Source organism: Maylandia zebra, linkage group LG1 (assembly GCF_041146795.1).
Source record: "Maylandia zebra isolate NMK-2024a linkage group LG1, Mzebra_GT3a, whole genome shotgun sequence".
Taxonomy (NCBI): Eukaryota; Metazoa; Chordata; class Actinopteri; order Cichliformes; family Cichlidae; genus Maylandia; species Maylandia zebra.
Genome location: NC_135167.1, coordinates 4,102,307 through 4,129,011, shown reverse-complemented (window position 1 = coordinate 4,129,011; position 26,705 = coordinate 4,102,307). Strand labels below are relative to the sequence as shown.

General features: G+C 41.5%; 1 protein-coding gene across 1 annotated transcript in view; it reads left to right on the top strand.

The window, feature by feature from the left end:
- The window catches only part of LOC101467318 (neural-cadherin), a 344,359-nt gene that overhangs the window by 190,847 nt on the left and 126,807 nt on the right, over window positions 1–26,705 (top strand). Inside the window, exons 23-25 of the mRNA XM_076888121.1 lie at window positions 4,054–4,147; window positions 8,383–8,567; window positions 20,925–21,154. Of these exons, the coding sequence (XP_076744236.1) occupies window positions 4,054–4,147; window positions 8,383–8,567; window positions 20,925–21,154 (509 nt within the window). The remainder of the gene's footprint in view (window positions 1–4,053; window positions 4,148–8,382; window positions 8,568–20,924; window positions 21,155–26,705) is intronic.

Here is a 26,705-nt window from a genome sequence, read left to right as displayed (position 1 = left end):
GGATGCTGGACCAGACGAGGCGGCTGATGAGGATGCTGGACCAGACGAGGCGGCTGATGAGGAGGCTGCGGCAGACGAGGCGGCTGATGAGGAGGCTGCGGCAGACGAGGCGGCTGATGAGGAGGCTGCGGCAGACGAAGGCTCTGATGAGGCTGCAGCAGACGAAGGCTCGGAGGCCGGGCCAGGCGAGGTTGCAGAGGCCGAGGCCGGGCCAGGCGAGGTTGCAGAGGCCGAGGCCGGGCCAGGCGAGGTTGCAGAGGCCGAGGCCGGGCCAGGCGAGGTTGCAGAGGCCGAGGCCGGGCCAGGCGAGGTTGCAGAGGCCGAGGCCGGGCCAGGCGAGGTTGCAGAGGCCGAGGCCGGGCCAGGCGAGGTTGCAGAGGCCGAGGCCGGGCCAGGCGAGGTTGCAGAGGCCGAGGCCGGGCCAGGCGTAGCAGAAGCACAGGCGGATGTAGCTGGGCCAGGTGATGACGAGGCGGTCGCAGATGGCGGCTGGACAGGCTCCTCGGGCCCTCCAGCTGATGCGGCGTGAGGCTGAACGGGCCCCTCGGACCCTCCAGCGGAGACAGGAGGCTGAACGGGCCCCTCGGACCCTCCAGCGGAGACAGGAGGCTGAACGGGCCCCTCGGACCCTCCAGCGGAGACAGGAGGCTGAACGGGCCCCTCGGACCCTCCAGCGGAGACAGGAGGCTGAACGGGCCTCTCGGACCCTCCAGCGGAGACAGGGAGGTGCTGGCCGGGCTCACTGGAACCCCCAGCGGACGAGGTAGATGGCGGCGTGGGAGCCGCGGAGTCCTGGATGAGCTCATCCGAGCTTCCAGCAAGAGCTGATGTAGAGCCAGAGAGAATTGGGACCCCTGGCTGAATGTTAAGCTGGCTAAAAAACCGCACTGCTACGGGGAACTGGGCCAAAGGTTCGGGTGCGAGCTGAGCTGCTGGACACACGGGGACCTGAGCTGCTGGACACACGGGGACCTGAGCTGCTGGACACACGGGGACCTGAGCTGCTAACGGTGGAGAAGTAAATGACTGCACAGGGGACTGAACTGATGTCTGTAGTAACGGTGGTGGTGAGGGTGGAGTAGGTGGTGGAGTTAATGACTTCACAGGGGAATGAACTAGAGGTAGTGACGGTTGTGGTGCTGGTGGTTGAGTGGGTGACTGTGCTAAAGGAGGCTGCACTGGGGACACTGGAGACTGTTCTGGGGAAAGCAGGGCTGCAGGAGGCTGCACTGGGGACACTGGAGACTGCACTGGGGACACTGGGGACTGCACTGGAGGCTGCACTGGGGACACTGGAGACTGCACTGGGGACACTGGAGACTGCACTGGGGACACTGGAGACTGCACTGGGGAAAGCAGAGCTGCAGGTGACTGCGCTAGAGACTGCAGTGATGGTTGTAGTGGAGGTGTGACGGGTGGAGGAGTGGCTGAAGTGGCTGCGGGTCGGGCGGCTAGTGGCTCAGCTACAGAGCATATTAACGGCAGGGCTATGGGTTGAATGACTGACTGAGTAGCAGCCTGAGTGGCTGGGTGTAGTGACGGTTGTGGTGGAAGAGAAACAGGTGGTAGTGTGGATGATGGAGCTAAGGGTGACTGAGTGGCAGACCGAACTGATGACTGAAGCGATGGTAGAGGTGGAAATGGAGCTTGTGGTGGAGTTAATGGCTGAGCTAGCGGGGACACAGGAGACTGAGCTGCGGGTGGCGGCGAGGGAGCTAACTGAGCTGCGGGTGGCGGCGAGGGAGCTAACTGAGCTGCGGGTGGCGGCGAGGGAGCTAACTGAGCTGCGGGTGGCGGCGAGGGAGCTAACTGAGCTGCGGGTGGCGGCGAGGGAGCTAACTGAGCTGCGGGTGGCGGCGAGGGAGCTAACTGAGCTGCGGGTGGCGGCGAGGGAGCTAACTGAGCTGCGGGTGGCGGCGAGGGAGCTAACTGAGCTGCGGGTGGCGGCGAGGGAGCTAACTGAGCTGCGGGTGGCGGCGAGGGAGCTAACTGAGCTTCTGGCAGCACAGAAGGTGAATTAGAAGGCCGAATGTCCGGCTGTGGGGTGGCGCGTCGGCGGCGTGAATGCCGTTTCTTTTTTGATGATGGCTCTGACGGGCCGAGCGGCTCCACATCCGGCCCTTCAGGCAGGTGGGTAGTAGCAGCTGGGGGATGAAGGTGGAGCTCGTTGCGGATTAAATCCTGTTCGAGTGGGTGGAGCGCACTGAGTAGCCAGGGAAGACCAGAGAACAAGCGCTGTAGCTTGGTTTCCACAGCACGGCGAAATTCCTTCCCCTCATGTTCGAGCCACAGATGCAGGAGTCTTTCCACGGAGTAGATTATGTCCAGACGCAGTTCTTCTGGTGGGTTGAGTGCTGCTGGGTCCATATCTGGTGACGTCGTACTGTCAAGGCTCGGCTGTGTGGCAGGCAGGAGGAGGACCCAAACGCAAAACTCACAGACACGGGGATGAACTCAAAATCACAGCTTTAATGCTGGAATGGCAGAACATAGGAAATACAAAACTAAACTGGGAAAACTACAAACTAAGAGCTCACAGAGAGACACAGGGAGATCCACACAACATGAGGGACGACGTCACGCTGAACAGAGGGAGACGCAGACAGAAATACACAGAGGGTTAACGAGGGGAGTGGGAACACACGGGGAACACAGGTGACACTGATAACCATAACGAGACAGGGCGGGGTGAACTGAACACTGACGGGAGAGGTGAAACAAGGAGCACAGAGGTTCAGACAGGAGGAGAGAGAGCACGAGTAGAACACCAACGTAACAGGCAGGGGAAACACGGAATAAACACGAAAGGGGACGAGGGCTCATGAATACATAGAGGGCACACAGGGGGACATGAAGGGCAAGGGATCAAAACTAGAAGCCATGGAATAAATCACACAAGTACAATAATACGAAAATCACAAAGAACTAAAAACGCTGGGTCAGGAGACCCAGGACCGTGACAAAAACAGCCTTCATCTACTTTTTAAAGCACATTTTGAACTTTGCCCTCAAACTTTTCTCTCTCTGTAGGTGACTCTCTTAGTGCCAGCTAATTAATTCCTAATCAGTGAGCAGTAATTAAAACACACAAACAGACACACACACACTGTGTTTATTGTGTTTTTCACCTCCGCCTCAACTCTTCCATTGTCACTACATCATCATTCCCCACATGATCACTATAATTACACTTTAAATGTTTATTCTCTGACAGCGTACTGCGTTTCTGGTCTGTCTGAACTCAGGCAGTGAATCTCAGATTTTTAGTCCCAGAAAGTGTCCATGTAGTTTTCAGACTTACACAGGCTTCACGGCACACTGCGTTGTCAGTTAGGTTGAGTTATGCATTAGAAGTACACGTCAGGCAGTTAAGGCCTTGCTGCCTCTCTGTTGATAGGTACAGTACGTCGCTTTTGTTTATATTCTTGCACTTGGATTAGCAATGCTTCATCTTCTTTTGCCATTCAGAGCTACAAATGCACATTTCAGTGGTTTTGAACTCTTCTCAAAAGTTAAGTTTCACAAAGACAATCCAGCTAAAATTCAACATGTCAAGGTCTGCCTTTTAAATTTTGAAGGGTACCCTGTGAATAATTCCCACATGGTACAGTGTGAGGAATTGGAGGAGAAAGAGTAATGACAACAACACTTCTTTCTACTTGATTATAATCATTATGCATTCAAACAGCATTTTCTCTTTTGCATTTCTTTCTCCCAGTGTCACCTGCAATGTCACTTCTCAGTTTTGCTGAGACCTGAGTGTCTTTGGATATTTTGCTGTTTCTGCTGTTTTTCACTATGTTTGTACATTGTTGATTTTGTTTTCCTGTGTTTGAAAAGCTACTGTTTGTAGTGTTGTGATTTCAAGGCTTTTCCACTTTTTCTTTATTCTAATGAATGTAAAACACATGAAGCACACACACTTAAACACATGTACAGTATATATCAATCCAAAAGCAAAAACAGAGGGTTATCCTTTAATTCTCCGACATATTTAGTGCTGCTGAATCATTCTCACGCAGACTGATTAACGGATGCATTTTCTCTTTTCAGGCCGTATGCCAACTACAGTGCTCGGAAAGGTCTACTCTCCTGACCCAGATGATTGGGACAACAAGACGTATGTCTTTGAAGGACATGTGCCAAGGTAAATTAAAACAAATTAATTCAATGGGTCAGCAGTTTCTAATCAGAAATGTGTCATAAGCTATTTTAAATGAGTGCGAATGATGGCAGGGCATCTACTCTTTCCAAGAAATGTCTAACATCCTGACGTCAGTGATGCAGGAGTTTCTGTGTGCCAGATTACTTCTTTCATACCCTAAACCAAGTTGCCTTTTACGGCTAATCAGCGGCACCTCCTTGTTTTTTAGTCGTTAGATTGATTTAGACATTTAAATAGTGCAAAGCAACAATTCCCGGAGCGAAATATCCATCTTTGTTTATTACCATCCTATTTTTCTATTACCATTACCATCCTGTCCAATTTTCTTCCTCTGATTCTATTTCCTCAATGCCTCTTCTCAATTTCTCTTTCCATTTTTGTTGTTAATGCATGTGTGTTTTCCTGCCGTCGGATGACGATGTTGTGTTTGTGCCAATACTCTGCTTGAGAGTTTCACTTGCTAAAAGTGACACTGAGCCACAACGCTTCGCACTTTGACAATCTCCCACACACATGCACAGACAAGTCCCGAAGTGACACTCCGGTACCCTATGACACCTTCGTCTTCATCTTTCATGCTGTGTTGAACTCAAAATGACAAACTTTGCTACTTTTTCTCTCAAAGTCAGAGTTCAGGCTTTATGAAGGACTGGGTGCAATATAAGGTATCAGAACTTCACGACAGCTCTCATCTCTTCATGGTTCAAACCCGACTTAAGTTCAGAACACACCGTTGTGCTTTTCTTAATACATATCATACTATAGCGCACTCACCTCTGCTTTTAGAGTTCTGTGCAAAAGTCTCATATTTTGCTTAAAATTAGACAGGCTTTCATGTAACATTGGACACTGGTTGCTTTTTCACTCATTTTTAGTCCAGTCCTTGTACCTGGCCACATAAAAGTGGCTCCTAACTTAAGGGATGAATTGATGTTGTGTCTACATGTTGTGTCTCTTAGAAAACTAAGCAGAGGACTCACTTTGTGAATAGCAGCCTGTTGGTTATACCAAATACCGACTTTTAAGATTGTTAGAATTGTGCAAACTCTGTTTTTGCCTTATACATGTATGTTTGCAGACTAAATCTGTTTCCCATTTTTCCAAGCAAAATGTGGTGGAGATGAGGGGAGGTTCAAGACCTACTGTGTGTTTCTATTTCAGTTCACCAAACAGTATTTTCAGTGTTTGGGTGTGGATGTTCTACTGTTTTCTACTGCGTTGTTTAGCTAAACAGTGCGGGGGAAAAAATAAGTAAAAAATAAATGTTCTGGTGGAACAATGTTTTCCACAAAGTGGAGGAGTACAAACATACTCTGGACGGGGGTACCAACATATATGCAATCACATGTTTGTCTAACAAGCAATAACTAATAGGACGATGTGTTAGATAAACAAAAAAGTTGAAATCCAGTCGCTACTTTAGCATGATTTCTAAATAAAAACTCACTTTTTTGCCAAATGTATGGCCAGTGGTTAAAATGTTTTGAATTTCTAAAATAAACAGATGATAAAACAAGATAATAGTTTAAATCGTTAGCCAAACAGAACAAACAGAACCAATGAAATAAGTCTTAAAGTTGTGAATAGATTATTGAAATTGAAAGCTAGGGCTGGTTAAAGTGTTTTTTGATGAAACAATACAAAGTATGCTGAGTAAGGCTGTCGAAGCTGTTATATTTTGTCAATGGTCCTGGCACACGTTTTGCACAGCCGGCTACACAGAGAGACCTGTGCTGTTTGTGCAGCTTGGAGGATTACTTGTTTAGATTAAATTTTAGTTGTTAGTTGTGATTTTCTTTCATTTTCATGCCACATTAAGGACACCTGAAGTGGTGATGCAAGCACTAAGATATCAAACTAATTCCAGCATACAGCTGGTCTGCCTGCCAGTCCAGGGATGATTCAGTTTTGCTCGTTTGAGTTGGGTTAATGATCTCTAGGTGAGAGATGGGGTGACGTTTTATGTAATGTGTATGTAGACACAGTCATCTGGGGTAGCATTGTGCAAAATGGTAAGACACCAGAAGAAAGACAAGTGTTGGCACCAGAAACAACCTGTAACAAAATAGTTCACATAAGGGTCAATAGAATCAGGTTTCAGCATATTCAGATGTACTAAATGAGGAACCACTGATAGTTAAACCAGTTAAAACAGTAAAATTGTCTTTCAGTGATGTCAATCCTGGAATTAAGTGCTAGACCTAAGACGTGATGAATGCCACAGCATGTGCTGTAAAATGAGTTAAAACAGCTCTTGTCTCCACAAGTGGTTTATTATTTGATTTGCCAAGGTTCTGCTTTGGATTTCCTCTCTAATTAAACTTGAATGAGCTCATTTACTGTACAAAGGGAGCATGGAGACAAGGACCAAGCAAAATTGCTTCCTTGCATGTCTTTGTGCCTATTAGTCAGTCTCATTTTCCCCCTTGCCTCCCTCTCCCTAATGCAACGTCTCTGCTCACTTTCTATTATTGTCCCAGAGGGCAATTGATTAACAGAGTAAACACTAAAATCCAGAATAAAAGTCCAGGCTGAAAGGGATGAAAGAATATTTATTTTGGACTGTCTTCAGCTTGGACAGTTGTATCAGAAGTGCAGCCAACTGAAAGAGGAAAAAGTGTGCATATAATTTGAGCTTTTATGTTAGGTAACATATTCATAAACTGTTTCATTAATTCACACTTTTTACGTAATATTAGAGTAACAGTTTTGTATATAGGAGATCACAGTTTGGTATGCTGATCCGTGTGCCAGCAGCATACCAAAACAATCATGTTGGATGAATCAGTGAAATTCCAGATTATGTTTACTTGCAACATTTCTGTAAATTGAATACCATTGTCACCGATGTTCCCTCTAAGCTGCGCGGGTGCGCAATTGCGCATTGCTGGCACAGTCTCTGCGCACAGAAAACCTGCACAAAAAAAATCGAACCTGAATTGAAATTAAAATTAATACATTAACATATCACAACAATAACATCATCACTTCTGTTTGGTATGATGCCATTAAATGTCTTTAACAGCGTGTGTTGTTGCAAATACCTTCTCCGTGACATGTTATTTACAATTTAGAAAACCTTAAATTTTCTAAAGCTTTTACTAAAGTCTGACTTTTCTAATAACTCCTTTTTGGAGTATTACCTCTTATCATAGCAAATAAACATGTTAGAAATTTGTATATGGCCCAGTCACACTCAAGTAAAAACGAGGACAATGACTGGGGAAAATCAGTAGTTGTGTGGTATTTAATATTTCTACGTTCAGTGACAATTTACAAGCAGTTACGATGACGCGCTGGATGCCCAGAGGGTGACTATCCGACTCCCTCAGTCAGAAGGAGATTCCACTGTTGACGATTTATCTCGGTTAACTGCTTAATTTGCAACTTAAAACCATTCAATCATGAACTGATAGCAGGGTGACTTTGTCTTAACGCTGGTTCGTTTTGTTTTCACCATTTCAAAAACAACAAGGTCACAAGTTTAGTTGTGTGTTCCCTCCAGCCACTGTTTTCCCCAGTGTGATTGCAGCATTAGCCAGCCTGCAACGAGTCTGCCAGTATTTAAAATAAAGAATCCAACTTCTAGTTCCTGCTATTTGGTATATTTGCCATTCCATCGGATTAAAGCTACCTAAGGACATGAACTACAACATAATTCTTTAAATACTGTGCTGTACACTATACAAACCATAGACATTAGGCATTCAGTCATACTTTCCAGTTAGCTATTTAACCCACTGATAACTGAAAATTACAGGTCTTTACAAACTCTCAAAGACATAAAGCCATGTGATCAGTGTGCCTCTCCATTGGTGAATCCTATAGATTCAGCAGCTTGAGACTGTGTAGCGCAGTCAATGAACCGTGTTTACCTGCACTGAAATGTAATGCTGCAAACACATCATTCAGTCTTAGGTGATTGTGTCAGCTGTAGCTAGGAGGTTGGTGCATTTGTTAGCTACTTGAATGACCTCCACCTTCACAGAATGCATTATATTACTAGTAATTACTTCTTATATAACTGCACCGGTTAGCAGCTTGCTTTTGAGGGATGTTGGCTGAATACATGAAAGACAGGTTTTCATGTGTAGTTAAATGAGGGTGACAAACTTCATCACCCCTGTTGACCGCTCGTCTTATGTGAAATGGCAGAAAAGCATCTGAATGGGTTCCTTTTCTGATTTGGGTACTTGTGTTTTATTTCTTTCCATCAGTTACTTTATTCTGAACAAGCGAACTGGTTTCCTGATCATCAAAGAGAACGCCCCACCAGGCACCTACCAGTTCCAGGTTCGGGTGTCAGATGGAATTTGGCCAGATGCTGTCTCCACTGTTACCGTACACGTGAGGGAACTCCGAGATGACGCCATCTACAACTCGGGGTCACTTCGCCTGGCAGGTAAGATTAACTCTGCAGTGACACGTGAACATGCTCCCTGCTGTCTGAGCCTCCAAATGAGTAGTTCACTAGTTCTCGTAGCGTCTGAAAGTAACTTTCTTGACTTTCTGACCAAAACATATTGTAAAAGGAAAAAAGGTCTACCAACCTACCATGTAGCCAAAGCAAGAACATGTGTTTTGTATCATATTCAGTACATTTGTTTGAGAAATAAAAGATGAAATTCTCAGGCACAAATTTATTGCATGCTCTAATTCTCTAATCAGCTTGTTTAGGTTAGGGGTGTGGATTGATTTGCTAGGATTAGGCAAACGTGTTAGACTTTGGTAATGGCTGTGACTCATGAGATGGAGTGAGTTGTCCACCATTTGGAATGTTGGGGGATCAAGTTCCCCACTTACTCCAGCCACAAACTCTATATTTTGTCTTTTATCTGGTTTTTAATTAATGTAACTGTGACCCGAAGTTTAAAAGTATGTTGGATTGGTGCTGTTGGTCAAATAAATCTTGTAATGACCAGATATTGAAATATCTATGGGTTTTTTGTTATTTGTAAGGTACAAATGACTTCTGTCACTGTCTCTGAAGCTAATAGTTCACTAATTATGCAGTATATAAAACAGTAAATATGCATCTTTCGGCTTGGTACAGCAACTTATTTACCGATCAGAAAGTCAGGGGATCAGTCCTGTGTGAATGTTAGAAAGCACTTAGGCATAGAAGCAATGTATTAGGGCTGCCACGATTAGTCGGCTAGTCACGATTATGTCGACTATTAAAATCGTCGACGACTAATTTAATAGTCGACGCATCGTTTGAAGCTTTGTAAGATCCCAAAAGACGCAGGAATAAGTAGCAGGATTTAAGAGTGTAATAACGGACTGAAACAGAAGATGGCAGCACTGCATGTACAAGGATGCCAGCTGCCGTTAAACCCCGAAGAAGAAGAAGTAGCTCTGTCCCAGAATTCATAGCGCAGCCCAGCTCAGTTTCCAACAATGGCGGCAGCTACTTAGTTTTAATATTACTCTTATTATTCTTTCTGGGTCACAAAATAAACGTTTAACATATTTTCAGGCGAGAATGTAGCTGTGTAAACCTCAAATATCGGCTCAGTTTATCAGGACACCACATATTTTCAAAAGCGCTCCGACGTTTTCGGAGACGTCTGTTACCCACTAGCTCGATAGTTAGCCGGGGGCTAGGTCACTAGAGCCGGTGAGAACACCGGACTCCCGGCAAACAGTTTTCAAACCCACCGCTGTCTTTCGCTACTCAGGTTAAACATGATATATAAGTCACTTAGATAACTTAAAAATGTTATTGTTTGGCTTTTTTAGTATTTTATTTGTTCCTGAGTAAATCGGTTTGGCTGAGATTAAAGTTATAGTTTTTACACAGCTGAATAAACGTCAAGCAGACAGCTGATTATCAGAAGTGTGAGATGCTGGAGAATATACTCCGGTGTCCTGTTATATTTTAGAAAGCAAGGAGTTTATTAAATTTCACCGAAACAATCTGCAAATTTCATTAAAAATTAATAAACTACCATCTTGTCTTTATTTTTAGTTAGCACAGACCTTAAACACTTAAAGCTGTAAGCTAATGATAGTTATATAAGAGCAGATGCTGCTGGTGCAATAAGCTGTACGTTTTATGTTCAATGGATGCATAATCTGATTAGTCGACTAATCGCAAAAATAATCGGTGACTAGTCGACTATCAAAATAATCGTTTGTGGCAGCCCTACAATGTATGAATGTGTGTAACTGGGTGAATGAGACCTGCAGTAGAAAGAGCTTTGAGTGCTCAGCAGAGTAGAAAGGTGCTATCTAAGTCCCAGTCCAGCACCATACTTCCTGTCTTGAATAAATTCAGTGAAGATGAGACAATGTGTGCAGAATGCTGTAAATCACAATTAAGTTAGAGCTGTGAACATTATACCCTGGAGAGTATTAACTTGATCTCCCCCTAAAGAGACTATAAATCCATATGCTTCTGAGTCTGCAAAAACCTGTACTTGACTAATTTACACTTGAGCTTTGGGGTTTTTAATTTTCCACTAAGTTGCATCAGTTTTGTTACAACATATCAAAGTACGTGACACATTTCATTATGACCTACCAAGCTCACATTTCCATCTTCGCACTTGTCATCAGCCTGCATTCTTTCTCGCTCTGATTGATGGTCTGTGACAGTCACACTCTACATTACCTACAGTAACAGGTAAAACCTATATTAATACCAACTAAATAATATTTTGGGGAATATGCTCATTATTTGTAGACTCATCTCCAGGCATACAAAATGAATGCAGGCTGATTACTGTTTGTTTCCAGTGTTTCCAAAAATTCCAACGCTCCAAGGTAAAGATGTTTTTTTAAGTGAAAGATTACGCCCATTATTAATTCCTCTCGTCTGACTCGTGGGATCTCAGTTGTTGTCAGTGCTCGCACAGAGAAGCCTATTTCCATTACTTATGCTGGTAAAATAATTAGTCGAGGTTTTGCTCAGCCAGCATATTCTCTTCACATGTTCAGCAGCATCCATCATTACCTGATGTACGCCACATCGGCTGTCTGCTCAGAATTAAATTCGCTTTAGAGAAATGGGACATGGCTGAAGGATTTTTATGATTTCCGAGATATTGAAATAGAAGCAGACAGAGAGGCCAGCGGATGCTCTCCGAAGATGAGAGGAGAGCAGAGGGAGAGAAGGAAGAAAAGTGTGGAAGCGAGAGTCGAGCATAAAAGGATTTTCTTCTTATTCTAAAAGAAGGTTGAGATAAATTAATGTGCACAGAGAAGGCACGGCGGAGAACAGCTGGCACACACATTCCAATATTTGTAGAAACGTAGACTGTGTGTTTTTTAAGATGAATAATGGAAACTGAAATGAAATAATTGCACAATTAAAGTCTCCATGTAGTTATTTGTTTTTGTAATTTTCACTTGTTTAATTTAGAAAAATACACTTAGATTTGTCAGCAACTTCTCCCTGTAGGGTGCGCCTTCACTGAAGATTTTTAAATGGTTCCACTGTCATCAAAGGGCTCTTAGCTGTAGAGTGCATTGATTTAATAGACCCTGGTTCTATCATAGGGACTTGAATTGAGAGCCAGAGAGCACCAGTGTCAGACACCACTCTGAATACTCTGTCAAAACTACTCAAATGCTTTTAACCTGCAGTTCAGCAAGGAGCAAACTCACGAAACATGTAAGTTAGTGGTTTCATAACAAAATGTAATACAAGGATTAATGACTCTGAGATCATCTCGAGTTGCAGACTGCACACTGGCAACACAGGTGTGTGTGTGTGCGTGTGTGCGTGTTTGTGTGTAGGATATGCAACCGTAATTTCCAGGTTTTTTTTGGTGCTTTGAAGTAAACACTCTCATTGATTCACAGTCTCAAGGATTATGAAAATATTCTACTTATAGCATTACTTACACCCTCCTTGACATTTTAAATCCCATTTCAAGAACAAATGTGGGATTCAATAAGGGTGCACAAAGAAAGGACTAGTTAAATCTGCCTTGCTGAGATTAAGGCTCCCTCTCAGTCCCCCTGCTCCATTTCTCAATATTGATGGAAAGGTAAAAAATGTAGTAAACAAAAAGTCCTTGAAATGTCCACATAACACAAGCAGAGAGTAAAATGCATGGTGCTCAGGGGGGAGCAGAGTGCGAAACACACGATGAGTAACTGCTTAAAACCAGCTGATGCAGTTTTCCAAACATGAGGACTTTATAAACTATTCCTGCCAGGAGAGTTGTCCTTTGGCAGATGCGTTGTTGAGAAGTGCGAAAGTCCTCGCTCTCTCTCTTCTCACGTCTGTCTACGCTCCAGGGTGCCTGTATTGTGGGATCAATATGCAGAAATTGGGAAGATATATTAGTTTGTTATTATATGTGAGATTCTGGAGACTTCCTTCACTGATCACACTGTAGTCATCTAATGCTGCCCCAGTGAATGGAGGTTGTTGTTCCACGAAAAAATAACTAAAATTCAATCATGAAAGTGCATTTTCTGTTTAATGAACCAGATAAGTAGGATAGGGAAGGTGACGAGGTCTCATACAGCAGGCTGCCACGCTAACAACACTTCCACATCCATTTTCTGAATTAACTCATGACTTTTTTTTTCCCAATTAAAGGGTCTGAAGAGCTGATAAACCTGATATCATTAGATTGGCTCTACTTATGCTGGAAGAATTTAAATTTAAAAACTGAAAATGCTATTACACATTAAGTGTTTAGATGTTTAGCATTTAAAGATGAAAAATGAAGAAAAGGTACAGTCGATTCAGACAGAGTGTAGTGAGATGATTGCACGTGAGAGATAGTTGCAACTGACCCTCTTGCATATGCATATATAGATGCAAAATAAAGGGAGGAAAATATTTAAATCAATCTAGCAAATTGCTTCACTCACATTTGCAAAATGTTTTACTAATTGCACCGGCATTTACCGCCCTTAAAAAAACGGGGGAGGCATAGCAGAGATTTAGATGTGTGTGCTTGAAGAGGCATTTCTCCACTCGGGTCAATTTATTTGGAATGCCAGACAGAGATGTGATAGAAATGTAGAGATTACCAAGCCATCTAATTGCAAGTTTGCTCAGTGAAGTCAGGAATGACCTGGAAGCTCCAACCAAAAGGAGCCATGCAATAGCAGTAGCAAAAAACATCCAAATCTTCGTTTTTTTGGCATCGTGTTCTCCTCAACATACTGTGGCTTCTGTGACAGGAATTTCACAGCCTGTACGATGACATTCAGAGCAAGATGGCTAAACAACAGAGAGAAAATGTTGCCGTTGGACCCTGAAAAAAAAATTCAGGCCCTGGATGGACATCAGGCATAGGAAGTCTAAATAGCAGCCCTGTTATGTATTGAAATAGTCTGAGGTTGTTGTTTTTTGTTTGTTATCATCAAACCTGTCTGATCAATCCATTTACATTTATAATCTCAAAGATATTTCTCCTTAATAAAGTTTTGTCACACTTAAATAAACAACAAAATGTTAAATTAATAAAATGCTTATAATTTCAGGACCATGGACAGCGCAAAAGCTGTGCTCACTCAGAGTATAGAAATAAACGTTTGTCTGTCAGACATTTCCAATTTGTTTTGTCCCTTGAAGGATATATGTTGTCCTAATACAAGAATGCTACAGAGCCCAATGTCAAAATATTGTCATAGATCTTACAGTCCTACATTGAAGCCTGTTTCTATTATAACAACTCTTTCTGCCAGAATATCTAAATATCATCTCTTAGTTTTCAACCTCGTGCTAAATTGCGGGATTCTTGGCAGATTTGACATGTCATTGGAATGAACTGACTGCACCTTTGTTTAGAACACAAAACTTTTGTCAATCACCATGAAACTATTTGGGGATTGCACTCACACGCTATTTTGCACCGCTTAGTAAATGTGACCCTTGGGCATTTATCAGGCAGTGAGTGGAATGAAAATCCTTTTCGAAGCAAGTCTCACCACTCAGCATTCTGAAATGCATTTGTGTGTTTATTTTGGTCGTTATTTTGAATCATTATCTATTTTATTTTACTTTTAAGCTGAACATTTATTACGTTTCTTATAAGACAGGAAAACTGTATATTATAGGTAATAAATTTGCACACTACACTGCAGCCCTAATCAGCACGTTCCCAGAAAAGTGCACACTGTACAGCACCATACATACACACCAGTATACAAGTATAAATGCAGTGACGTTGCCCACTATGGCATGGGCTGTATGGCAGCTCAACACAGGACTATACATCAGGCTTCAGACATATCTGCAGCACCTTAATAAGCCCTGTCAGCATGTACTCCACAGCGGCTGTGGCTGCTTGCTGCTATTATTAATTCTTACATACTTCAAGAGTCTCGCTTCCCAGAAAACTAGACCTGCGTCACACATAGGTTCCCTAAAATGAAAAGAGGATTACTCCACCTCTGATTTCAGCCTTTCTCATCAATTAACCAAGAGCACAGTCGAAACAAGGATCTAGCTGATGCTTCAAAGCATCAGCTATGAGAGGAAGCTCTGTTCAGTCAATTGCATGCTTTGTCTGATGTTTGAGCAGGAAGCGGCAAACATTTCTCTGCTGATTGTTCATCATATAGTCATTTGATAACGGAGATTGTTATTTTCTTCCCATAGGTCAGTCGGATAAGCCGTGCACTGTAATCTTGTGGTCAAATGGAAAAGTCTGGCTTGCTAGAGATTAAACTCAACCTTGTTGTTCTGATCCTGGGAAAGATATTGTGAAAGTTTACCTTCTGTTCCCTTCAGCTGCTCCTCTAATCACTGAAAGGAGTCCTGAACTGAAGCTGGTTTAGAATTCATGAAATCATTTGAACTTTTTGTCAGTCATCCACAAGAAGTTTTGATTTTTCATATACAGTATGAGAGCTTGAAGTTAATCGTGTATTTCAGTGGCTATGATAAAGACAAATAATGACTTTGAGCACAATGAAGCCAACAAAGAATTATGTTTAAATGTGCTTAAATAACAATATGCTTTTTTTGTCCTTATTAATACTTTGTGTGTTATTATGTTTGAAAGAAAAACCGGTAAATCTAGTAATTATATAAAAAGTGGTGTGTTTTTATATAATTACTAGATTTAATCAGGATTTCCAAAACATTTACAGCATTTGTCTTTTATGGAAGATACAATGCCACCAGCCTCTCCTTGGTGTTTTGCTTTATCAAAGCATTTTGTTAAAGAAAACATTCTTGGAATCTTACAAGTAATCATGAGGGCTTCATAAAATCCTCATTTGTTTGACCTCTTCTGAAGGACTGCAAAAAAGACAAAGCCACAGTTAGTTCTCACTCTTTTGTCTCAGTTATTCATATAAAACTTCATCATATAAAGTAAGTATTTGGCCCTTTTGTGTCTATTTAAGGGACAGCTGTGGCTCAGAAGTTAGAGCGTCTGGCTCCCTCCCCGCATATCAAAGTGTCCTTGGGCGAGATACTGAATCTCGTATAAACGCCTCAGATCCAGCCAAATATGTGATAGAATAAACTGTGTGAGTGTGTGTGTGTGTGCGAATGTGGCATGTAGTGCAAAGCGCTTTGAGTGGTTGATAAGACTAGGATAGTGCCATATAAACGCAGTCCATTTACCATTTATTTGTGTAAAATCACAAGCCTTGAGGCAGGAGGGCATCTGTGCACCGCCTCCAATGAAGCCTCTGGGAAGGAGAAAGCAGAAGTCAGTTGTGAGGTTGGATCAAAGCCAGGTGCAAAGGCTGCCACACTGCGTTAGGAGTTACTACCCTCTCCCCCCGCCAGCCCCTATCCCTCCTGACTGTCTCTCTGTCTGCCTGTGTCCTTGTTTCTCCCTCTGGACTGACTGATGGGAGCTGACATTAGCCTCGATCCCTCACGTTGTATCCGCTGAGCCCATTCTGAGCCCCCTGTCTTGTCTCTTAATGCCTAGGCTCTGTCTCCTTCTCTACGCTCACAAACCTAATCACCCTGCCCACCCCTTTTTATATATATATATATGTGTGTGTGTGCATTCTTTTACTTCGTTCTCTGTGAGATGAACTTTGAGTCTCGTAGTGCTGATAACAATGAAATTAGTTTGGGTTTTCTTACGTAGAGCAGTTTGTTAGTCCTGGTCCTTTGTGTATTGGCTCCCATCTACATGTTAACTTGCACAATTGAAATGTTTTTGTTAACAGCTCTACCTGCTTAGACTCTGGCCTCAAAGATATTCCTTCCTTTTAAGCATTTGCCTTCTTAAGCTCAAAATTCCCTGGAAGATACCCACTTGATCTAAGAGTTAACCAAAGTCTGAAATATATTTTTGCAGTTCTCTGAGATCTTAAGCTGAAATTCCATTAGTAAAGGTTAAACACATTGAGACTGACTGAGATTACATATATGAAACAGCCTTTACATTTAAAAGTCATTACATGTGGTAATATTTCAAAGTAATCTAAACTAACCAAAGCCTTGAGTTTTGTGTAACCAAACAGCCCAAACCCATCACATTTTGGTGACTATTACTATTGTGACTATTATTAGTTATAATCTGAATCTGCTAGATTAGAAAATTGTTAACAAAAGGACTTCTGGGATGTCATGCTAGGAGAAGCAGCCTGATTCTCCTGCTGTGGAAGAGAAACAAACAGCCAAACAATTAATGCAAACTGCCTTTGAGAAAACCTACCATGTCTGCTCAAACCAAACAGGCAGAAAAGAAAGCAAAGCCACAAGAAAAAGATGATAAACAAGACCAAATGGACACCGGTGAGACATGGATTGAAGAAAACATGGCTGCTGTGCTAACTGAGTTGCACAACTCATGAAAGAGCACACTCAGGCCTCCCTAGACACAGAGGCCACTTTATTGAGGGTGGAAGCCACTCTATGCGATGTGGAGTGTACTGGAGTGTACAACAAAACTAGAACAAGAAGTTGTGAATATTGAACAGAGACTGAGTGAAGTAGAGGACAAAATACTCCAACATGTAAGAGCTGTTTGTTATTTAGGACACAGATAAGAGAAGTTATGGGTCAAGTATGATGACCTGGAGTCAAGATCAAGATGGGACAACCTACACACGCTGTGAAAGAAGACGGGGAATATGAGAATGAAATGAGTGATCTCTTAACAAACCTCCTGCTCACATCACTCGAACTAATGGAGGATGTAGACCTGTGTCAAAACAGGTCTCACATCCCAAACCACGAAGCTGAAGCACTTTGCCCCTCCAAGATCCATTACAGTGAGATATTTCTGACTACAGAGCTGAAGAAAAGATACTCGACTAAGCTTGGAGAACACGGTGGTTGACATATCAAGAGTTTTTGTACAAAACCTTGACTGTTATGGGAATGTGGACTGGATAATGGTTATACGTATAACGTCAGACTCACATGTCAAATGGAAGGGTTGTTGTTCAGAGAGGGGTCAGCCAAGGTGGTCGACTCCAGTTCTCTGCTTTAAATATTAAACCTAAATTAAATATGGCAGAATTACAACATTAAAGCTGTAAATGATGATATGACCTCGTTTCTTCTATCCCTATTCCCTAACTTAGAAAGGTTATCGGATCAGTCAATCGAAATCTCAGACACTGATGTTGGTGGGACACTGGCCTACATCTAGATTTCTGGTGTCATCGTGAGTTCAGATAGGGATCGTCATAACCTCTGACATGTTTCAAAGCTAACTATCGAAAGCTGATGGGTGAAATAAAAGCCAGCCTAAAAACATGTGGGACAAGTAGAAACAATACACATGAATGGATTACCTAGATTACTCGTTTTGTTTCGGTCTTTATCTGACCTACATTTAAAATAATAAATAAATGACTATCTAAAGTCATTTAGAAAAAAACAAACAAACTGGAATTGAATTTGAATACCTGAGAAAAAAAATTGGGCAGCCCAGCTCAAGTCAGTGCTTACATGAATATCTCAAGATAACGAAACCAACTGGGTCAGGATGGAAAAGAGTGAGGGCTCCACATATTTTAGATATAATGCCATTCAAGAGTGAAGATATCAGGAGAGGAAATAATTCATGACAAGGTAAAAAAAAATCCCCACTGTGAGAAAAAACTAAGATTCTCAACTTCAGCTTCCAGCAGGTGAGGATTGCACATAACTCTCACTTTATTCCCTCCCGACTAGAAGCAGGGTTTAGAAAGTGGGAATGAAACAGCTCGATACTCTTGGACCAGATGTTTGAAGCAGAAGACCTGGTGTTCTTTGAGCAGCTTCAGCACAAATATAATAAATATGATCGTCCACCACATTATTTTTCAGCTGTAGAGAAAGGCAAAAAATGGGACAAGCTGCATGCCGTGCCATTAAAATATGAAGCAATTTGTTACCATTAACACCCCCCACCCGCTCCAAGCCCTTGTCACATCAAAATTTGTGAACATCTCAGGTCAGTGGTGGAGGGACTGTGGCTTGGTAAGAGAACACACACAAACTATCAGACTACTGCCAACATATACAAAATGAATTCATAAAGAGAAGTGTCCTTAAACCATCTTACTCTGTATATAATGGGCCAACTGCCAGAAGGATTAAAAGGCGACAATAGGATATTCCTACTGAGAGTCTTTTTTATTAGTTGATAAGAAGATGATCACAACCTCATGGATGCGGCCGCAGCCTCCCACAGTGGATCGATGGAGGGAGAAGGTTAAGAAGGTTTGCTACATGGACAGCATACTACGAGATAACAACTAAAACTGGATATATTCTCAATAAAATGGGTCCCAGTTGTCTCTTGTTTCCTCATTTGAGAATATTTTTTTTCCTCTTCTGTTTTTGGCGCTACCACTACTTTGTGCTCGTCTCTGCTGTGAGTGACACATATTGTTACCTGTCTCTGTAATAATGAGTGTTGTTAGGATTGTTGAATGCCATAATTTGTTTGTTTAGGTTTCATTTCTCTCATGTCATGTGACTACATAGCTAAATATGGACATTACACTCTGTTGCACTTATGCTGTGTGTGTGAAAAAGAGACGTGATTGATTGGACGGTCTGATTTCACTTGATGAATGGAAAAAAAAAAGTTCAAAAAGAGAACAGAAAGTTGTTATCTACCCAGCAGGAGTGCCACACGGAGCTATCTCTCTGACTCTTTTGCTCCTTTATTTCATCCAAGCTGTCTAAGCTGTGTTTCTCAGGCATTTGCAGCATCCTTTAAACCTGTGGGCTCCATGAACCTCATCATTCCCATCATTGTTCATTGTTGATCTGCTCTTTCTCTACGTACAGGATGAGGTCATTACTTTATAAAACATCACAAGTGTCTAGATGCATAAAAACTGTCCATATTTTGAATAGAACATTGGTATGAACATGGATCTGAGTTAGAGTTTAGCTCAGTGGAGCAAAAATTCAAATTATTTAACACAAGATTTCATTTTGTTGATTTCAGTCCTGACACATAGGATCTGTCCATAATCTTCAAAAAGTATATTTTGCATATTCTAGCTCTGTATTAATTTGTGTATTGTCTGTTATCAATATCCAGTGTTTTTCTACACACAGACTTTAATTGGCTGCACACTGGCTGCCAAAGTATATTTTGTAAGTCATATTTTAGCTGTTACTTTCTTGGTCTCATTTTGAATGTTGAAGGTTCACTGGATTGTGAATAATATATGTGAATGTTTGATAGAGTGCACTGAAGTGTAGAAGTGCTTGTATGAATAGGTGAATGAGGCTCAAACAGAGTAGAAAAGCGCTATATAAGAACTAATCCATAAAGTTGCCTTTGTTCGTCTGCTGGTTTGTTTGGCTGTGGATATGATTTGGCTGTTAAGGCTGGTTGGAACAAGCTAAACTGATACCAATCTGGGCTTTTTTTAGTCTGTGTGTCGAATTATTTCTTGACTTTCTACTGCATTTGTTGTTCTTTCCATCCATTATCAATTAGTCGCAGTGAATTCCTGAAAATTCTGCAGAGATAATTTTATTCTGTACTGTTGGATAACATTGGTACTCTGCTGACTTCTCACTGACTAATGCTGACTGCTTTTTGCAGGTGCGTACAACAACACCTGGGTGTTAACATTAAAAAGAAAATAATTTTAACTTCAACTTTCCCAATTATGGTGCTGTATGGGAAGCTTTAAATGTGGTGCTCATTTAATCTCTATAAAGGCAAAATTGTCCGTGCCACTCCTTCAATTATTTGCATATACACAGTGCCAGCTTCTGGTTATTATTCATGATTGTTTTGATCCAAAATCTGATGATAAGTGGTGTCTCATGGGAGTTGCAGGGCCATCTACTGCCAGAGATTTGGTTACTGCTGCCCAGATATTCACTGTGTTGGCCAGGTTAATGCTCCTACCTGACAGACTAAACGTCTGTCAGCTAGGATCGCCTGTCCAGTCTTTGAACATTTGTACGAGTCTTTGGGGTAATTTTTACATTTTGAACAACTGGAATCAGACTGGCACTGAGAAGCAAAAGAAGAGTAACATTTTTCCCTCAAAGGTTCACAGCATTTTATGATTAGAACCGAATACAAAATCAGCAAATACGTTTATTGAGAGGAACTGAAATCAAACTCCTGAGCACTTTCTTCACCAACAAACATACTGTAGGCACACTGAAACAAACACACAGGAAAACAGACGCAAAATAACTTACAAACAAGTGATTTTATCAGATACAGTAAGCCTTTTGAAATAATTTATCATCATAGCTCTAGTCTGGAGTGTTGTGGACTATTTTTTACTTTAGCAGTTTGAAAATAATTGGATTTATCCTTGAGCAGGGGCGGAAATAATGAGGCCACTTACAGTTCCAATTCTCTGTGTGTGTGTGTATGTATGTATTGCTCAGACATCACAGCGAAGGAGTTCATTGAACTGAGGGGGAAGCAGCGGAGCCGCTACGAGCTGCTGGTGGACTTCCTGTCTGAGATGCTCTCGGTCCCACCTGATGATGTCAACATCTTTAGCCTCATGGACGTGAAGGAGCGAATGCTGGATGTTCGCTTTGCTGTGCATAGTGGCCCATCTTTCCTTCAGCCCGAGAAAATGCATGGTTACCTGGCCGCTCACAAGCAAAAGGTAGGTTATTCTTTGTCTATTTTAGGCTTTTCTCAACACTGACACTCAGTTTTCTCATAATAAAGGCCACTCAACCTGATTATTGGCCGATCTGTTGACAACACAACCTCTCGAATGACGCTCAAGTAATCTAACCAAGTGTACGTCAGTGAGCAAGTGCACTGCAACGCCACTTATAGGGTAAGACACTCTGACATCTCACATGCACGTGAGTAAGCCTCCCAAAATTGGGTCGTGCTCTCTCACTGTATGGTTGCAGTTGTTGGTTGCAAGCACAAGTTTTGCCTCTGGCAGTGTTTTGGTTGATGTCTACATTAAAATCTAACATATCAGTTAGCAGTCAAAATCTGTGACGTTTTCTCAGTTTGCTGGATGCATGATGCAGGCCTGACAGTCACAATTCTAGACAATACAAAGAAACCAACCAACCAACCAACCTAACTGCAGCAGAGATAAAACAAGTGGTGTGTCAGATTTGTCAGATGAATTCACCCGGAGCCGCAGATGGTGACTAACAAAACAACCAGCTACCTAAAGTACAGTACTGCATATAAAACACTCCCCCTAAGCCTGTCACACAGGTGCTGTCACCAGATCTCCACACCACTGATCTGTCATCGGGTTTATTTTAGATTAGGTTTATATAATAACATATTGTGTTAAGATAACCAAAATATCACTGCTTAGACCTAGTATTCTTACTGTGCCTGGAACTGGAAATATATCCAGGTCAACATTAGATAGCTAGCAAATGTTAGCTAATTAGCCCTAATTAGCACTGACTTCTTATTCATTTCCAAAATGCCAGCATAACTGACACACCCAGTTCAAAAACACACATAATTTTCTGTACTTTTGTATGTTTCCACCTTGCTGGCGGTTTAACTGGAGAGACTTTACACAAAATGTATTTAAAGCATCACCGAAGTCGGCACACTTGTCTCCTGCTTTGGAAAAACAAATTTGACCTGATTTCTATGCTCAAAGCCTTTTTGAGAGAAAAACATATAGTTTATTTTCTATGCCTCTATAACTATACCTGACTGTGGTTTTCCCTCCCCTGACCCATCAAATGCCAGAGTGTGGCTGTGTTGTGTACAGCTGTGTCATTTGACACCTGTAGCACACACTGTGCCCCTGAGACAGAAGGACCTGTCACGGTACAGCAGCTGCCAATCCAGGAAGCAAAATGATAACATTGCTGCTTGATGGCCACGTAGGTGCTGAGAGAAAGCACAGTGTATTCTGACTTGGTGATGCTCATCAGGCTACCTATCGAAACTGCTAGTTGTTGTCTGTAAACAATAAGCTGTCATAAATGGGGGAAACCTGTCTCACCTGCTTCCACAGCAGTGTAGGTGGTGCTGACATGCAGCAGTAATATTCACCAAATACTGCTTTCTGCTGTGATCTCTATTGCTTGAAAACAACTCCACTTTGCAGCCCTGACAGGCCAATTGACCTACAAAAAAAAAGCCCCAGTGCAGCAGTTGTCTGTATTTCCCACATACAGTTTAAGTGAAATAAGCTGCTTTCTGTGGGTTATGATTTTCTGCCTACAGCTGGTTCCAATCATAAATTCCTCATAACCATTATTAACCCACTGATAGTCTGTACATAGGTAATATTCATTTTTATAATCCTGATTTTTATGCTGATGATATCTTTGTATATGTGTTGACTCCACCACAAAACTGTACTCCCCCAAATGAAAGCTGCTTTTCAGGGCAGCACACCTCCAGTTGAGTCCATAATATTTGGGCTTTTTTTTTTTTCATTTTGCACATTTTTAATGAACCCTTTTAAAGACTAAGCGCCACAATGTTCACAATCCTATCTATATTGGACAACATTACAAAAATAGTAAACTGTGAAAAAATTATTATGCTTGCTTATTTTAGAGACAGAAAGATAAAGAAATTAATCTTTATGCTTGCACTGCCTTTAAATGACTGAATACTGTCCAATATGGTGCATTTTGATTAATTACTATCACCCCGACCTGTTAAATGAAAAAGACGAATGGTCTTAATTGGCAGCAGTATATCTGTGTTTTTATTTATTAGAACACAGATGCTCACTAATCAGTTCAGATATTCAACTTTCTTAGTTGAGGTCAGAGGCAATTATCCAATAAAGGGAGAGTTTGGACTCTCATCAAGACTGATAACTGGGGAATACTGGTTTCTGCTATACACCTAAATATTGTGAAAGCTGAAAATATTTCTCCCTATTTAAGTTAAGGTGGGTTTTGTGTGGAGCGGAAATAACAGTTTTAAGTAAATGAATTTTCTTGAGTCTGCGTTGATGTAATTTGTTCAGGTCTCTCTAGCAAAAGAAATCTCGATTTTTGGCACAAATAAACTTAACCAAGTAACAAGTAAAAACAGATGCTCATTTGTACTGACAACTTCATTTATTTACTCTGCAGCACATTAGTGGTTGTGCATGACAAGAAAACAGGCTGGCACAGCCAAGTGAGCATCAAAAGTGTCTGAGAAATTGATGGATTTAGTCATTTTCATCTACATCATGTCTCATTAAAGTGAAAGCGAACCTCGTAGGGAAAGACACCAGCCTTGACATCCAAACTCTTCAACTTAATTTCTTTTGCACAACACGTCTGTAAAGGATGTTTTTGACTGGCAGTTTTTGTAAGTGCAGGGTTATAAAATTGATGCCCTTTTTATTTATCATACATTAGCCTGGAAATAAATATGTGACAAGGCTGATGATACAAATGGTGTGGCAGCATCTGTTGGGCATTAGTTAGACATATGATTTAAAATGCTGAGTGAAGTTAACATTTGGTTCCTCCCATGAGTGACCTGTTGGTTATACGTTTTTACCCACTAAAGCACCATTAAAAAATGTAATCTGGTTCCACCCAGTTGCTGTAGCTCAACAACACACGTTCCCTTTCAAAACTATGAATCAATACATGCATATTGTTTATAAGCAACAACTTAGGCTGCTGTTGTTCATGAAAGCTTTGCTGCTTTTAATAATTTATAGTTTAGTCCAATCACTCCCTGACAGATATAAGCAGCAGTGATTCATAAAGCAGTGCTATAATTAGCAGTCCAATATTAAATGCATTTGAACAGATTCTGCAGTTCACATGCTCAGAAAGCTTGTGTTATTCAACACACTAGTAAGTGACAGAGTGGTGACTCGAACAGAGTAGCTGTACTGAGTGATGCTTTAAAAAGGTGTCTGATACGTTTTGTTTTGATGACATAATAATTAAAAAATGATTTCAATAGCAGAGATGAAATATTTGAACCAACCTTCATCTCCACAACCATCCAATCCAACAACATTCTCAGGGCTATGTGGATGACACATAGTCCTGTCTTACTTCATAAAAATCAGACATGAAGCTGTTTGTTACCTTTTTTTATTTGGTATTGTCATTTGGTATCTGAGTCTAAGGTTCTCCCTAGAACTTAAAAGGTTTCCAGTGGAGTTTTCACAAAGAAATGAGTTATTAGATTGTTATATCCTTGACAGGTTTTCTTCTTCTTCGTTGTCATATTTTTGCAAGGTATTGAGCTTACGGTGTATTCTTCCCTGAAAAGATTGTTGAGGGTAGTTGGTGCTATGTAATCCATCCATTCTTAACTGCTTATCCAATTCAGGGTCGCTGGGGGACCAGAGGCTGTCACAGCTGTCAAAGGGTGAGAGGTGGGCTACAGTCTATCAGAGGGCTAACACAGGAAGACGGACAATCATTCAAGCTCACGTTCACACCCACAGCCGATTCAGAATCACCCATTAAATTAACATGCATGTCTTTGGACTGTGGGAAGAAGCCTGAAAAACAAAAAGCAGAGAATATTAAGTAATATTTGGCCTTATCACTAGGCTCCATTACAAGGTTCATGAGGTGATTAGCAGTTTTACTTAGCTCCTGATTGTCTGATTGACAGTGGCATGCTGAGATTTCACTCAGTCTGTTCATGTCAAAATTTGCCTTTAATAGTTTAAGAAAACAGTTCATATATTTTTTGAAACCTTAAGGAAATCAAGATTGAAAGCAAAAAGCCCATGAAACTGTTGTGCAAGTGCCAGCACTGAGTCTGACATGGACCTGATTCGAGAACAAATTTTTAGGCTGGAATCAGCTGGTAATACAACACAAGTGTTTGGTCGAACCGTTCTCGTGTATCCAAATGAACCAGATCTGCTGTAAACAATGTAGAGTTTAATTTAACCACTCTGTGCGCAGCAGGTGTGAAAACACCTCGGGGTGTGATCACATCTTGCGTGTTTCTCAAAAGGGCGTTCAGTGTTTGCACTTTTCTCCAGCAGATTGCTTTTCAACTGTGATTTTAACTTGGTCACATTCAGCATTAAGTGTACTGATCACATGGACTGTGAAGAAGTTACAGCTAAATACTGGAGTTAACCTTTCTATAGGCATTTGATTTCTATATAGTGGCTTCCTGAAACATCATATATCTTTGTCTCAGTAAAGAGGGCAACACTTGCTAATTGCGAGAAGCTATTATTTAGTTACATGTTTCTATTAAACTCACTAATGTCATAAATGTGGTTGTGTGGTTGCCATCTTTCCTTCATGATCATTTTTAATTTAACCTTTATTTATAAAAGTAGTCCCATACCACATCCACATCATTGTGGAGGTATTTTGGCTCACTCTTGTTTAGCAGCTTCGCTTTACTGCTTGCTTAGTGTTGCATGGTCGGAGCTCGGGGTGAATTCATTGGAACGTCCACTCCTGGAAAGACTTCTGTTTTTATAAAAGTGGTCACACTTATTCACAATTACCTATTAAGCTACATTTGATTAGGCTGATACCTGTCCACATATAGAAGAGGGGAAAGGTGTATTTAATTTCTCACACACCACATCGAGTCCTGTGAAAACCTTTTATTGTGCCTTTAAATGCTGGGATGTTGCAAAGCATTATGCTAAATCTCCACTGTTTGTGTGAATCAGAAAGAAATGCTGTTGTTTTGTTCTAAAATGCTTTGCCCGTAAGCGTATTTTTGTCTTTGTTTGTTTCACTGTGATCTGTAAATTGTAAAGCACGCGTGATTGAAGTAGACTGACTGAATGTGGAAAAGCCGCTGAGCCATCATCTCAGGTTGTTCGTCATCTGCTTTGTGAACGGGCGGTGAGCTTCGTGATTACACTTGTGCTTATTTACATGAAAAGGAAATGAAAAGGGAATGTAGTGTTTTTAATGGTCAGGCTGTATGTTTCTAGAATGAGGTTTATGTCCTTACTTTAAACTATCTCGTTAATTTAAATAGAAAAAATGATACAAAAATGTTGTTAGTGGTTCATTTAGAACAGATGTTGCTTTCCTGAGCTCAAGGTCATCTTGTCCTCTTGTTTGACATTTCTATAAACATGATTTCATGAGAGAGAGAGTTCAGTCCTGAATGTTATTGCATTCCATTTTATTTTGCTTATACTCAACCCTATCTTAGCCTTTTGAACCAAATAAACATGCATAATTATGTTGCATTTGGCCTCCCGTACTAATGTACTGAACAGCATGTCAGTGTGTTGGATATAC